General features: G+C 39.7%; 1 protein-coding gene across 2 annotated transcripts in view; it reads right to left on the bottom strand.

Annotated features, from left to right (window-relative positions):
• Mpp7 (MAGUK p55 scaffold protein 7) overlaps window positions 1–14,484 on the bottom strand; it is a 210,486-nt gene that overhangs the window by 69,817 nt on the left and 126,185 nt on the right. For both annotated transcript variants that reach the window (XM_048460938.3, XM_085698908.2), the window contains 2 exons: window positions 4,475–4,552; window positions 1,491–1,571 (listed from right to left, as the gene is read on the bottom strand). In XM_048460938.3, coding sequence (XP_048316895.1) covers window positions 1,491–1,571; window positions 4,475–4,552 — 159 coding nt within the window. The remainder of the gene's footprint in view (window positions 1–1,490; window positions 1,572–4,474; window positions 4,553–14,484) is intronic.

The raw sequence follows: 14,484 nt of genomic DNA, 5'->3' as shown, positions 1-14,484 counted from the left end.
GATTTCACTAAACACTATTGAAGAGAATAGCAAAATTTTCATCTGAAATTCTGCTTTCAACTTCTTAGCATTTTTGAATCAAAACAACAGTCTCACTAAGGAATTTAGCCAAGTTCTCACAGCTCACCACGGCCGGCCGTGGCTGATGGTAATTTCTTACAGGCAGTATAAAGCCAAATGAAGCAATCTTCAGAGCACTGCAAACCTTCCGGAAGCACCTTAACATCAAGCAACATTTGTTCCAATCTTATCCTGCTTTGGAATTAGAATTTAACTTTCTGAGCCATTACAAATCAATTAGGCTTGTGGTACCATTTATAGTCCATTTACTCTTTACAGTCATGTATTCTTACATTTTCTCTTGGGATACGATATTATAGTTTATGCATGTTTTACTTTAACTCTGATGCATCACTATTTTTTTCTAAAAATGTAAACTTAAAAGCAAATGAGGTTGGCTCAAAAAGGCATTTCTCCCAGAAGTGTAAAATCAGGTTTTTCACCTTGAAGGAGTTGATGGTGGGTGATCAACATGATCAAAATACATTTTATGAAATTCTCAAAAAATTAATAAAATATTATTAAAGAAAGAAATCTCAGTATTCATCACAAAATAATCTATCATTTAATTATGGAATTCAGATGAGGCAATATTTTATAAATAATGGCAACAGTATTGTGTCCAAATATATACATTACAAGACTTTATACAACCAGATTTTGTGAATTCTTTTTTTTTTTTTTTATGTTTGGTTTGGTTTGGTTTGGCTTTTTGAGACAGGGTTTCTCTGTAGCTTTGAAGCCTGTCCTGGAACTAGGCCTTGTAGACCAGGTTGGCTTTGAACTCACAGAGATCTGCCTGCTTCTGCTGGAATTAAAGATGTGAGCCACCACTGCCTGGCTTGCATTCTTGACCTTAGAAAAAGAGAAGGAAAAGTATGATCCTCCTCCAGATACATCCATCTGGAGGAAAGATAAGTGATAAAATTACAAAGTGGGTGAAACTAGAGACCTGAGGTCTGTTACCAAGTTCTGCAATTAACTTATATTTAAAAACTGTCTTGGCTCTATAACATGGAATGACATCATGAAACATGAACTGGTAAGAATAGGGAGTGGGAGATGCTAAGGAAGGAGAAAAAGAAATGTTGAAATCCTCCTGTAGTCAAGCACTATCATCAATGAGTCAAGGAGAATAATCCAGGTCAAAGTCATACCGTGTAATGTGCCCACTACAGCAAATGAAAACCTGATTTTCAAAGCAAATCAAACTTGTCAGTGCTGATTCTGAACTGCAGTTACAGTCCTATACAGTTTAAGTTCGTCATCATAATCTTTAAGAAGCTCAGTTCTTTCTCCTCAGTATGATTTGGGGTATCGGGACACTGTACACTATTTGAATGAGCATGTATTTGAAGATGCAGGCATGAAGTACCTTGATCACAAGCCCCATGAGCAGCAACCTTTGAGAAGATACAGTGTGCTCTCACCTTCATATTGGGTTTTGACAGCAGTTTCAGCAGCTCTCTCATCTCACTGCTCAGTGGCTTGTTCTGTAGCTCTCCAGCCAGCTGCAAGAGAGATGACATGGGTGTGAGTGACAGCTCGCAGAACACCCTCAGGTTCACTGTGTCACAACTCAATCTGGTTTGCTCAGTGCCATTGCTTTCCAGAGCTTCAGGATAAGTCAGCAGGAAAAGAAGCAGACCATCAGCCCGTGCTCTTCTTTCCAGGCCCACAGCAGACCAGATCCAATCCTACGCTGAGTGCAATTGGAGCAATACCATCAGCCAGTTCACCTTCTGATTTACTGCCAGGAGGGCAAATCCCAGCACTTCATCTGCGTGAATGGTCTTCTGCACGTAGACAAAGGGCCATTTGTATAAAGGACTGGATCAGCTTTGACAGTGCACAAAAAAGCAAAAAAGACAGCTTCTGAATGAGGTGGTAAAATCCTAGGACTTCCAGAAACCCATAGTAGTTGTGCTGTTCAGAGCTGGGGTAAAAGAATTTGAATGCTCCTCACAGAATCAATGGCCTGCAGTTGTTACTGTTTCTCTACATAGTCTTGGCTCATAATTAACAGTCTAAGAAGTCTATTAACTATGAGCCACGTTCACCATGAATGCATATCAGCTCATAACAATCCTGGTACCAACAATATCAGTGGTACTTTTCTGTAACCATCAAGAAGGCCTACCTGTGGGTTCAAAAGAAAAGAATGGAATTTTGAACCTGATTCTTGCTCTCCACTAAGAGATATGGAATGTTCTCAACATAAAGAAGATGTTGAAGTGGCAAGCAAGCTTAAGTTGATCCTTATGAAATGTGTATGTGTGTGCAAAGGTACTAAACCACACCCATAAATATATATAATCACCATTTGCTGATTATAAACAAGGTAAAATGTAAAAAGGGAACTTCCTAGCAAAATTACTAGTCAATTTTAGGCTATAAAAAATAGACACACAGCCGGGTGGTGGTGGCGCACGCCTTTAACCCCAGCACTCGGGAGGCAGAGGCAGGCGAATCCTTGTGAGTTCGAGGCCAGCCTGGTCTACAAGAGCTAGTTCCAGGACAGGCACCAAAAACAACAGAGAAACCCTGTCTCGAAAAAATAAAAAAAAAAATAGACACACACACACGCACGCACACATTAAGAATAAATTCAAACAGCACAAAAAGTTTAGAATCATGAATTTATGCTGTGTTATTAGAATATATATTCAATATCTCTTCTTAAAACACAACATGGAACCAACATTTGCCTTTATTATCCCCACCATGCTGGCAGGACAAAGTGGTTCTTAGCTATGGGAGAGGAGCTTTCTGTAGATGTACAGAAGGCAGCAATCAGATGAAATTGGTAGATTCATCAATTGCACTAACCTATGCAAACAGCTCTTTACATGTGTTTTAAAATTTAGATCCACTACTCCAGTGAATTAAACACCATTACACAGATTCTAATGTGTGTTTATTTCTGGAGATTATGGAGCTTGAGTCCATGGCACTCATCTGCTTGCTACACACTCTGATGCCAAGTGATAGTCCCTGCTTTGGATTCTTTTTAATTCAACAAACAAAAGCAAAACTGGGGGCTGGAGAGAAGGCTCAGCAGTTAAGAGTGTCTATTGCTCTTCCAGAATACCTGAGTTTGATTCCCAAAATCCACATCAGGCAACTCACAACCACTTGTAACTTTGGGGGATTGGACACCTCAGAATCTTCTGGTGCCTGCAGGCATGAACATATGCCTGTGCACAATGCCTGTGCACACATGCCTGCATGTACACACACACACACACACACACACACACACACAGACACACACACACACAAATAAAAAAGGGTAAAAATAAATCTTTATAAGAAGTTGCTATCTTTTGATTGGGAGGAGACATTTGTTTCCACACAGGCATTTCCAAACCTCTCTATGCTCTGTGTTTTCATAATGGGTTTTAAGGCTCATTCGAGCTGCAACTGCAGCAACTCATACAACTACCTTTACACCTTTATTAACCTTTAAAAAGTCTGGGTTCTGTGTTACACGGTACACTTCTTTATGTGACATGTTAAAACAAAGTCGTGTCTGCAGAGAAACAAAAGGGACGAGCCTAGGGCTAAGAAGACCCACTCAGATGTTAGTTGCAAAGGCTTTATTTCAGATATGAGGATTTAAAAATCTGCTCTGGAAGATATTGAATAGTTTATGATATCAAGACCCTGAAATTCTGCAACACTGAGTTATAGTTTGATTTATACAACGAAAGCACAACTGAGGAGCAACAAATAAGCTAAACTCATCACTCCCACACACCAGCGCACGCCTGTCTAGCTGTGCACCCTTACAGTTTATCCAGGTGTGTTCTCAATTCGTCCGAGGCTGAAAGTTAGCAGTAGACATCAGCAAGTGATTTCTCCTTCCCCAGGCTTAAAATAAAATTACAGCGACAGGAAATTAACTACTCCATCAATGCCAAATTCTTCTAAAATTTATTTTTTGGTTATGAAGGTAATTTGGAATAGTCTAATATCCATAAATCATTACTATACTCCATAATCCATTTAAAAACAATCCTGCCTTTTAAGGATTTAATATGCCCAATTCCTTTCCTAGTATCTGTCATTTTTGGTGTTGTCAGCAATGTAACTATCTCATTTGTCTTTATTTCTCCAAAGCATTCTCCTTGTGTGACTTTCACAGAACACTGATGCCAAGCAGCTTTTTTCTGCATAAAATTTGAAGCCTACAATTTCTATTACATAGTCACCAAGGCATAATACCAGGGTAGCTTTAGGTACAATTTTAGAAAAAGAAAGTGGATAGGAATCTACACAGCATCAGCACATGCTTGGCGATGACAGCGATTTGGGAAACATTTGCGACTTCTTACACCTTTCACTTAAAGGGTCACACACATCTGTCTGCCACGGGGTGGGTCCTGCTTGGAACCAAGAAAGGCACACTTACATCATCAGCCAAGGCTGCTGCCCCATGGAGAATGGGCACTGGACTCTGCTTCTCATAGTAGTGAAGTTTTTCATGAATCTGGAAGAAAATGAGAGCAGTATGAGTTCACCTGCTGGCAAAGAATCATAGGTACTTAAATACTTTCACTACTGTGAAGAGAATCAGATCTCCCCAAAATTTTTAACGTCATGTGTTCAAATCAACCTAGAAGATGGAAGATGTGTCTGTAATTCACCAAGGGTCAAATGGCGAAAGCATCCTGAAACAGAGCACGTAAAAGCACTAAACCTCTACTTCTCCTCCTAAACAGAGCCCACTGTTTGTGAGCTATACTACCTCAATATTTCAAATATCATTTATAGCTTATACACCCACAAAACAACAGCAAAGATCAGTTAAGAACAAAGATAAGCAATACAGCAGTCCCAGTCTGACTGGCTGGACTGCAGAGGCTGCAAAGTGGGGAAGCAGGCTCTGAGGGCTGATGAGCCAGGCACACGTGTACCTTGACCAGGATAGGTTCTGACGACTTGCCACCCCACTGTCATTGTTGTCACTGCCCCAAATCAAATCTCAAAGAAACTAAGGGATTTCTCTTGAGTTCAGACATCTTCACTGTTAATAACACCATGCTCCATATTATAAATAACAGGTAAATAATATTACAAAGTAAAACCAACCCGGTCGCCAGGTCTCATCACCATGACCCAAGAGACATGTGCAAGAATGTATGCAGAATTAGGCAACCAAGTTTCCTTAAAAACTGAGCTGGAGAGATGGCTCAGCAGTTAAGAGTGCATATTGCTCTTGTAGCAGACTCAAGTGGAAATCCGAGCACCCACATCAGGTATCTCACAACCACCTGAAACTCTAGCTCCACCACCTCTGCCTCCATGGCCCTGACACATGCGCATACCCATATACACACACACACACACACATATAGACATAAAATGATAAAATGAATCTTTTAAAATATATTGTAGTATAGGAAGTGAAACTTTCTTTGAACAGTATGTGAAGTGACCATCCTCATTTGTTTTCTTTTTAGCATTTAAAATACTCTAGAACTCACATAGCCTATTCTTGCTCATAGTTAAGAAAACTATTCTCTCCCATGTTTGAAAAACAATGTCTCACCATCTCCTGTTAATTATACTCGAAGTTAGCCAACCCCTTGTAAGAGTCTGCAAGAGAGATTTTCTTTTGATTGACTAGACGTTCCTGCTGAGAGCAGATCCTATTACTTTTGGCAACTTGGTATAAAAGGTAGGACATCAGGGAAAGGCTTGTGAGAGTTATGGCATTACCAGAGTGAGCACAGTAAATTGTTTTTTAATTTAATATCTTGGAGCCTTTAAAGTTTAAATATTTATCACAAATTGTAAAGAATGTAAAAAATGGAATAATTTTTAGGAAACCACAAAATTGTGATTTGAAACTAAACTCAGGCATCCTGACAGCTAAATTTATTTTATTTAAACAATTATCTAGCACTAGTCTACAGGACACTCACTACCTGAGAGCATTATAAAACTCACCTAGCTTTACTATAGCCACTTCTCAGAATGCTTCCTGCTAGAGTAAACACTTAAGAAGCACATCTTTAACCTCAGCACTTAGTAGTAACACAAGGTCAAGGTCATCTTCAGCTATACAGGGTGTTTGAGGATAAGACTGTCTCAAAGAAACAAATAAAAGAAGGTTCATTTTTATGTGCAACAAATTTTCCCCCCAATAAACTTTCTTCTTTATTACAAAAATACTAAAAGTCTAATGCAGTAAAGATACAAAATTGACAGTAAGGCCCCCAATGGAGAAAATCCTCAAGTAAATTCTAAGTAAATCCTCAAAGCAACATAGCTTTAAAGGAAATAATAACATATGTTAGTATGCTGAGCAGGAGGACAAGAGTAACTGCTAGAAAACACAGGTAGTGAACTGAATCTGAAAGAGAAGTACATAGTGTAAGAAGACATAACATGAATGAAAGGTTAAATAAACCTCTGCTGTGAATGGACTTCATAAATATATTGAGCTATACATTTTTCTCTGCTTCCCTCCCTCCCTCTTTCTACCCTTCGGCCATCTCCCAAGGTCCCCATGCTCAAAATTTACTCAGGAGATCTTGTCATTTTTACTTCCCATGTAGATTAGATGTAAGTCTCTCTGAGTGTCCTCACTGTTGTCTAGGTTCTTTGGGATTGCAATTTATAGGCTGGTTTTCTTTGCTTTATGTTTAAAAACCACTTATTAATGAGTATATATGATAATTGTATTTCTGGGTCTGGGTTACCTCACTCAAAATGATGTTTTCTAGCTCCATTCATTTGCCTGCAAATTTAAACATTTTTTTTCTGCTGTGTAATACTCCATTTTGTAGATGTACCACATTTTCCTTATCCATTCTTCGGTTGAGGGGCACCTGGTTCTTTCTTTTTTTTTTAAAGATTTATTTATTTATTATGCATACAGTATTCTCGGTACTCTGCCTCCATGTTTGCCTGCAGGCCAGAAGAGGCCACCAGATCTCATTACAGATGCTTGTGAGCCACCATGTGGTTGCTGGAAATTGAACTCAGGACCTGTGGAAGAGCAGCCCCCAGGTTCTGGTTATTTCAAACAATGCTGCTATGAACATAGTTGGACACATATCCTTGTGGCACAATTAAGCATCCTTTGGCTATATACCCAAAAGTGGTATTACTGGGTCTTGAGGAAGTTTGTTTCTTAATTTTCTGAGAAATTGCCGCACTGACATCCAAAGGGGCCATACCAGTTTGCACTCCCACTAGCAATGCAGGAGTGTTCCTTTTACCCCACAACCTCTCCAGCATAAGCTGTTATCAGTGTTTTTGATCTTGGCCATTCTAACAAGTGTAAGGTATAATCTCAGATTTGTTTTTGTCATCGAATATCTTGTTTTGTCCTTCTATGGTGAGTGAAAGTTGTGCTGGGTATAGTAGTTTGGGCTGGCATCTGTGGTCTCTTAATGTCTGTATAATGCTTGACCACGACCTTCTGGCTTTCATTGTCTCCAATGAGAAGTCATGTGTAATTCTGATAGATCTGCCTTTATATATTACTTGGCCTTTTTCCTTTCCAGCTCTTAATATTCTTTCTTTTTTATGTATGCTTAGTGTTTTGATTATTATGTTTTTAGGGGACTTTTTTTGATCTAGTCTATTTGGTGTTCTGTATAGGCATATCTTTCTTTAGGTTGGGAAAGTCTTTGTCTATGATTTTTTTGTTAAATATATATTCTATGCTTTTGAGTTGAACTTCTTCTTCCTCTTCTTCAATATCTATTATTCTTAGGTTTGTCTTTTCAAAGTGTCCCATACTTCCTGGATATTTTGTGTTAAGCTTTTGTTAGATTTAATGTTTTCTTTGACTGATGAGTCTATTTCCTCTATTGTATCTTCAGTGCTTCAGATTCTCTCTTCCATCTCTTGTATTCTGCTTTTATGTTTGCATTTGTGGTTCTTAATCATCTTCTCATGATTTCTGTTTCTATAATTCCCTTGGCTTGTGCTTTCTTTATTGCCTCTATTTCAGTTTTGAAGTCTTGAACAGTTTCTTTCATATGTTTAATTGCTTTTTCTTGGTTTTCCTTAAGGGATTTACTGATGTCTTCCAATTCTTTGTTTGTCTTTTCTTCCATTTCTTTGAGGAAATTTCTCATTTCCTCTTTAAAAGTCTCAAACATTCTCCTGAAGTTATTTTTAGGCCATTTTCTTCTGTTTCATCTATATTTGGTTGTTCAATTCTTGCTGTTGTAGTGTTTCTAGATTTTACTGGTGTCGTGTTGCTCTTTGTGGTATTGCATGTGTTCTTACCCTGTCTAATCATCTTTTCCTCTAATTGTTGTGGTTGGGGCTGTCTGTGACTCTGGTGATTAATCTTCTAGGTGCCAGTGGATCCACGACTCAGATGGTTGTTCCTTGTGGTACAGTCAGTGTCACAGTTCTAGTTACACCATTGGACACTCCATGTTCCTGGAGGTCGCTCAATGCTTCTGGGGTTCGCTCCTCTCCAGCGGAGCTTGCTGTCCCAGGCCTATTCTGGTCTAGGTTGCCAGCTCAGACCTGTTTCTGTAAATGTCCCTGGTCTGGATCTGCTGCTGCAAGATCCCTGGCGTGGGGTTGGGCCTGCAAAGGTCTCTGGCTTTGATCTTCTCCCTCACAGGTCCCAGACTTGGGTGCCCCAGAATTCACAGTGGACCTGGCTCAGTCCTACTCCCTCAGAGGTCACAACCAGACCCACACAGTTTTCTGGTTCCTACCTACTTCCTTGGAGATCCCAGAACGACGCCCTGACCTGCAGAGGTCCTGGCTCAGGCCTACTCCCTCGGAGGTCCCAGACTCAGGCCCAGACCCATAGGGATCCTAGCTCATGTTTAGTCTCTCGAAGGTCCCAGATTCATCCCAGACCCGCCGCAGTCTCTGATTCTGGCTCACTCACTCAGCAGTTTCTCCCCTGTACCTGCTTCTATGGCGTTTGCTATCTTAGATCAGCTCTGGCCCAGATCACTGGCTCAGTACTGCCTCTGCAAATGTCCCTGGTCTGGATCCGCTCCTGTTCCCATGGAGTTCACCATCCCAGGCCTGCAGTCCTTCTCTTGTGGAACTCAATGCCTCAGGCACACTCTGGCCCAGGTTGCTGGCTCAGTCCTGCTCCTATGGAATTCGGCCATTCCAGACTGGCTCCAGCTCCACTCCAGCCCAGGTCTCTGGCTCAATCCTGTTTTATGTAGAGTTCTGTGCCTCAGGCCTGCTCTGGCCTAGATCTCTGAACGGACTTCCTTGAAAGCAACAAGTTTACTGTATTCCAGGAGTCCCCACGTTCTTTGAAATATGTTTGTCAAACTGGTCCAACACAACTCTGCATATTTGTTTTGTGAGCTTCCTGTCTGATTTGCTTTTAGCCAAATCAGCATGCTCCTGCCTGAGCTTGCAAACTACCATTCTTACAGGGAGTTTGTCCAAGAACAAAGAGAAACACCATACTTCTGGGTTCTGCTAGGAGGCCACGGGTTGTCTTCATGCAACCAATTTTGAAAGAAAGCTATAGTCACCTACAAATGGACACATTTTAAAGTAAATGCTCAGTTTCAGTAAGGAAATCTGGTGTTGATATCCGATGTTAGTTACACATGTAACCTGCAATGAAGCTTCAATCATCAAATTATGCATGGAACTTAGTCAGTAATTGTCATGCTGTCATTGAAACTAAACTCCTCCATGACTGTACAGAGGCATTTAAACTGGTGAAAAGGCACTGCCACCACAACCATCTGGATGCGATTAGATAAGTTATCCCTGCGATCTTTCACTTGGTTTCTCATGATTAAAAGACTGACTCTTGCTCAGGCCTTGTTTAAGAAGCCACTTTGTGAGACTTCATTGCTAGCTGCTGACATTTGAACAAAGATGACCCCAATAGACAGGCCAATGTGGACTGGGATGGAGGCTCACAAACTCTCAACCCTACACAAAGAACTTCAGGCAAGTAATGAGTGCTGAGAGCAAGAGAAAGTCTTCCCCAGGGAAGAACATACCAACTAGTTATTCAGTACCAAACAGTCAGCCATGAAAGCATATATTTAACAGCAGCATTATACAGACTGAGTAAGTTATATTTATATTTTTAGGAATACACACACACACCACCACCACCACCATCAACAACAATTAAAGAAAAAGAGGCCTTGGACTTCAAAAGAACAAAGAACAGGGTACTTGGGAGGGTTTAGGGGGAGGAAAGGAAAAAGGGAAATGTTATTATAACCTTAATTTTTAACAGTTAAAAAACAAAATAAACACGGGTATTGCCTGCTTGATAATTTTTCCCAAGTGTTCCTAGTGTTCCACTAACAGCACACTCTTGCACACATGGAAACCTCTCTGCATACTTTCTTCTATTCTGCTGTCGTTTGCACCATTTTGTTTTCACAGATAAGGTCTGTCTATAATCCTGACTGACCTCAAGCTTGCAGTGTTCTGTGTGAGCTCCCAAGCCCTGGAATTACAGGTGTGCACCACTGCCCTGGCTACTTTATTTATATAAAATATAGATGTGAGATACAGGTCAATTCTGATTATTAAAAAGAACATCACAGCCAGGAAGAGTTGGAAATTATTAGGATTGGGGGCACTTCATTTTTTTCAAGCAATAATGGACCCTAATTTTTTTTATAAGTAATGAGAATGTCAAGGATTGGGGTGGGGGAAGACAATTTTAAAAAGGCAAGGTTAAATCCCCAAATACAACAAAACCATTGTGCAGAAGCCACAGAGCCAGTCGCATGCTCCATCTTCAAATCTGATGCTGCTAACAGTCTATGTTTGGGCCTAAAAATAAAACTGATGGGGCTGGAGAGATGGCTCAGAGGTTAAGAGCATTGCCTGCTATTCCAAAGGTCCTGAGTTCAATTCCCAGCAACCACATGGTGGCTCACAACCATCTGTAATGAGGTCTGGTGCCCTCTTCTGGCCTGCAGACATACACACAGACAGAATATTGTATACATAATAAATAAATATTTTAAAAAAAACTGATGAGTATCGACACCTTTATTTTAATATGATATGTCATTGCTTCACCTAATAAGTGCACACTATCATGTGAACTCAGCATTATAAATTTATCAAGAGAATTTCAAAGTATTTGATTTTACCCACTGTATTTTGAGCAAACACTGCTATGCTATATTTTTACTGTACTGTGGAATTCTTCTGTTTTATTTCTCTTTAGAATTTCACCATTAATCTTCTTGAGGCTGACATTTTCTTTCTGGCACTGTCTCCATTGAGTCTAAGTAATCAGTATTATATTTATTAATGTGCTGATTTTATCCTCACCTGAAAAGGGAAAACCTTAATGGAGGAACTGCTCAGATCAGACTGGCCTGTGGGGATGTCTATAAGAGTCTGTGTTGATTACAGATTGATGTAAGAGGACCCAACTCATTATGGGTGAGCCTATTCCTAGGCAGGTGGGTGTGTGCTGTTTTGGGGTGTAAACCAGAAAACTAGGTAGTAAGCAGCATTCTCTATCATGAAAAAGTTCAGTTATTCCTTGAGTTCCTGTGGTGGCCTAGTGATGGTGTGTGACCTGAGTATATGTATTGAAATCCACCTTTTCCTCTCTCAGTTGTTGCTCATCATGGTGTTTATCACAACAACAGAACTGGAACTAGAACAACTGGTTCTAAGATGTGAAAGTGTTCCATCTTTTGATGTTATCTGAAAACATCTTCTGCATTACATTCTCCTGATTCAGACCTAATGCTGGTCTCAGAATTACCGGGTCTGATGTGTTTTGGAGAGGCACTTTCCTGTCCAACTTAATTTCTTCCCATTTGGTTAGTGTAATTTCTCCCTTTCGTGGCTCCTCTCCTGCAGAAAACAGTAAATCCTAGAGAATAACTCATTTTTCATCTGACCTTTGAAAATTTACCTATCTAAGAAAAGACATTTTCCCCCAGTTTATGTTGCATTTATTAGATTATTGACAGACATGTGGACAACTCAAAGGCAGATGCATCATTAAAACCTCTGCAAGCATGGATGATGACTAAGGAAAGCTACGCTCCCAGAGCCTGTGGCACGGCCTGCATATAGCTTGGCAAGTTGAAGGGTTTCCTCTACTCATCTGTTTTTACTGCTATGCAACCTTCAGGAGGAACAGACTTTGCAAATCTTTTAAATTTCAGGGACTTCTTGAGACTTGTGGGTTGTTCACTTACAAATTTTAATAAGTCAACCTTTACAGATTCTTGAGTTTTAACGAGCTTCCCTCCAAGATGGAATGTTGCACTTCAGAACAAATTACTAATCAAAAGTTTGTTTTTTTCTTTTTCTTTTTTCTTTTATCATATTTTTTCGATATGACTTAATTGGGAGAGCAAAATGATAAAGCAATTATCAAAAGACTGACACCTTCTTTTGATTCTTTCTGTTGAAATCATTGCTTACCATTTTCAAAAACAGGTCAATATAGATCAAGTACCCCAATGTGTGTTGACAGAGGTTGGAGTTAAGAACATTGGTTTCACTGGCCATCTGTCCATTGACATCTGGCATGTACAACTTAAGGACCCTCTATGAATAGGCTGTCTTTTGGGGTTTTGTTTTGCTTTGTTAATTAATTTTTATTGAACTCTACATTTTTGTTCAACATCTTTAGTCATCAGAGAAATGCAAATCAAAATAACGCTGAGATTCCTGATACCTGATAGAATAGCCAAGATCAATAACACTGATGACAACTTATGATGGAGAGGTTGTGGGGAAAAGGGAACACTCCTGCATTGCTGGTGGGAATGCAAGCTGGTACAGCCCCTTTGGATGTCAGTGTGGTGATTTCTCAGAAAACTAGGAAACAACCTTTCTCAAAACCCAGTAATACCACTTTTGGGTATATATCCAAAGGATGCTCAATCGTGCCACAATGACGTGTGCTCAACTATGTTCATAGCAGCATTATTTGTCATAGCCAGAACTGGAAACAACCTAAATGCCCTTCGACCGAAAACTGGATAAGGAAAATGTAGTACATTTACATAATGGAGTACTACACAACAGAAAAAAAAACAACATCTTGAATTTTGCAGGAAAATAGATAGAGCTAGAAAACATCATTTTGAGTGAGGAAAGACAATTATCACATGTACTCACTCATAAGTGATTTTTAAACATAAGGCAAAGAAAACGAGCCTACAAATCACAATCCCAGAGAATTTAGACAACAATGCAGACACTAAGAGAGACTTACATAGCTCTAATCTGCATGGGAAGTAGAAAAAGACAAGATTGGAAGCATGGAGATCTTGGGGGAGGGTTGAAGGGGAAGGAAGAGGCAGGGAGGGGAGCAGAGAAAAAGACACTCTTAAAATGTACTCACCTTTCTTTTACCCTTTTCACCATTACAATTTCTTCTTGGTGTTATCTCTCTTGCCTTTCATTCCATTACTCAACTAACACAGAGATTATATATTGTCAGGGAAGCACCTTTTAAATTATTCTATCATTTCTTTTTCTATTTTTTTATTTTTCTATTTTTATCTTAAACCTTAAAATAAGTTGTGGGCAGCATAAAAATTATTGACAAAAAAAAAGACTAACCATAGTACTCTGTTTGAACTTTGCTTGTTTATAAAAACATTGACCAAAACATCTATTCCATGAGAATTCTGAGCCAATCTAAAAATAAATATAAATCAAGAGTGCAGGCATCTTTAACCTTTGCACTCAGAAAAACTCAGAAAGGCAAGACAAACTATGGGAGTGAGCACTCTGCATGTACTACATGCTACAGATAAATGTATTTTCTTTCTTTTCTTTTTTTTTTCGGTTTTTCGAGGCAGGATTTCTCTGTAGCTTTGGAACCTACCCTGGAACTCGCTCTGTAAACCAGGCTGGCCTCAAACTCACAGAGCTCTACCTGTTTCTGCTTCCCAAGTGCTGGAATTAAAGGTGTGTGCCACCACCACTTGGTGATAAATGTATTTCTTACACATGGAAGTAGGTGACAATCTGCAGATTTTTTTAAAGAGTTTATTTTTATTGTATGTACATTGGTGGTTTGCCTGCATATATGTATAATTATGGACTGTTATAAACTGTCATGTGGGTCCTGGGAATTCGACTGAAGTCTTCTGGAAAAACAGTGCTCTTAACTGCAGAGCCATCTCTCCAGCCCTGACAATCTGTAGATTTTCGTCAATTTAATTTATATCATCATTCCAGAATTCCTTTAGAACAATCAGTACAGCATGAAGTCAGCTGCACTACTGGAAGGGTCGCAAAGAGATGGAGTAGACGGCAGACATCAACCACCACAGTCTGCTCTCTCCTCCCATGGCCACGTCTGCTTTCTAGTCACAAGACATACACAATGATGAGGAATGTGAGAGGGGCTGCTAAGAATAGAATCAGAGCCTGCTCATGTTAGGTAAGTATTACACCACTGAGCTACACCTCCAGCCCTCCTTTAGGAGTTTCTCA

This window comes from Myodes glareolus, chromosome 14 (assembly GCF_982192425.1).
Source record: "Myodes glareolus chromosome 14, mMyoGla1.1, whole genome shotgun sequence".
Classification (NCBI taxonomy): Eukaryota; Metazoa; Chordata; class Mammalia; order Rodentia; family Cricetidae; genus Myodes; species Myodes glareolus.
Note: the sequence above shows the minus strand (reverse complement) of the source record. Positions and strands in the feature narration are given on the sequence as shown.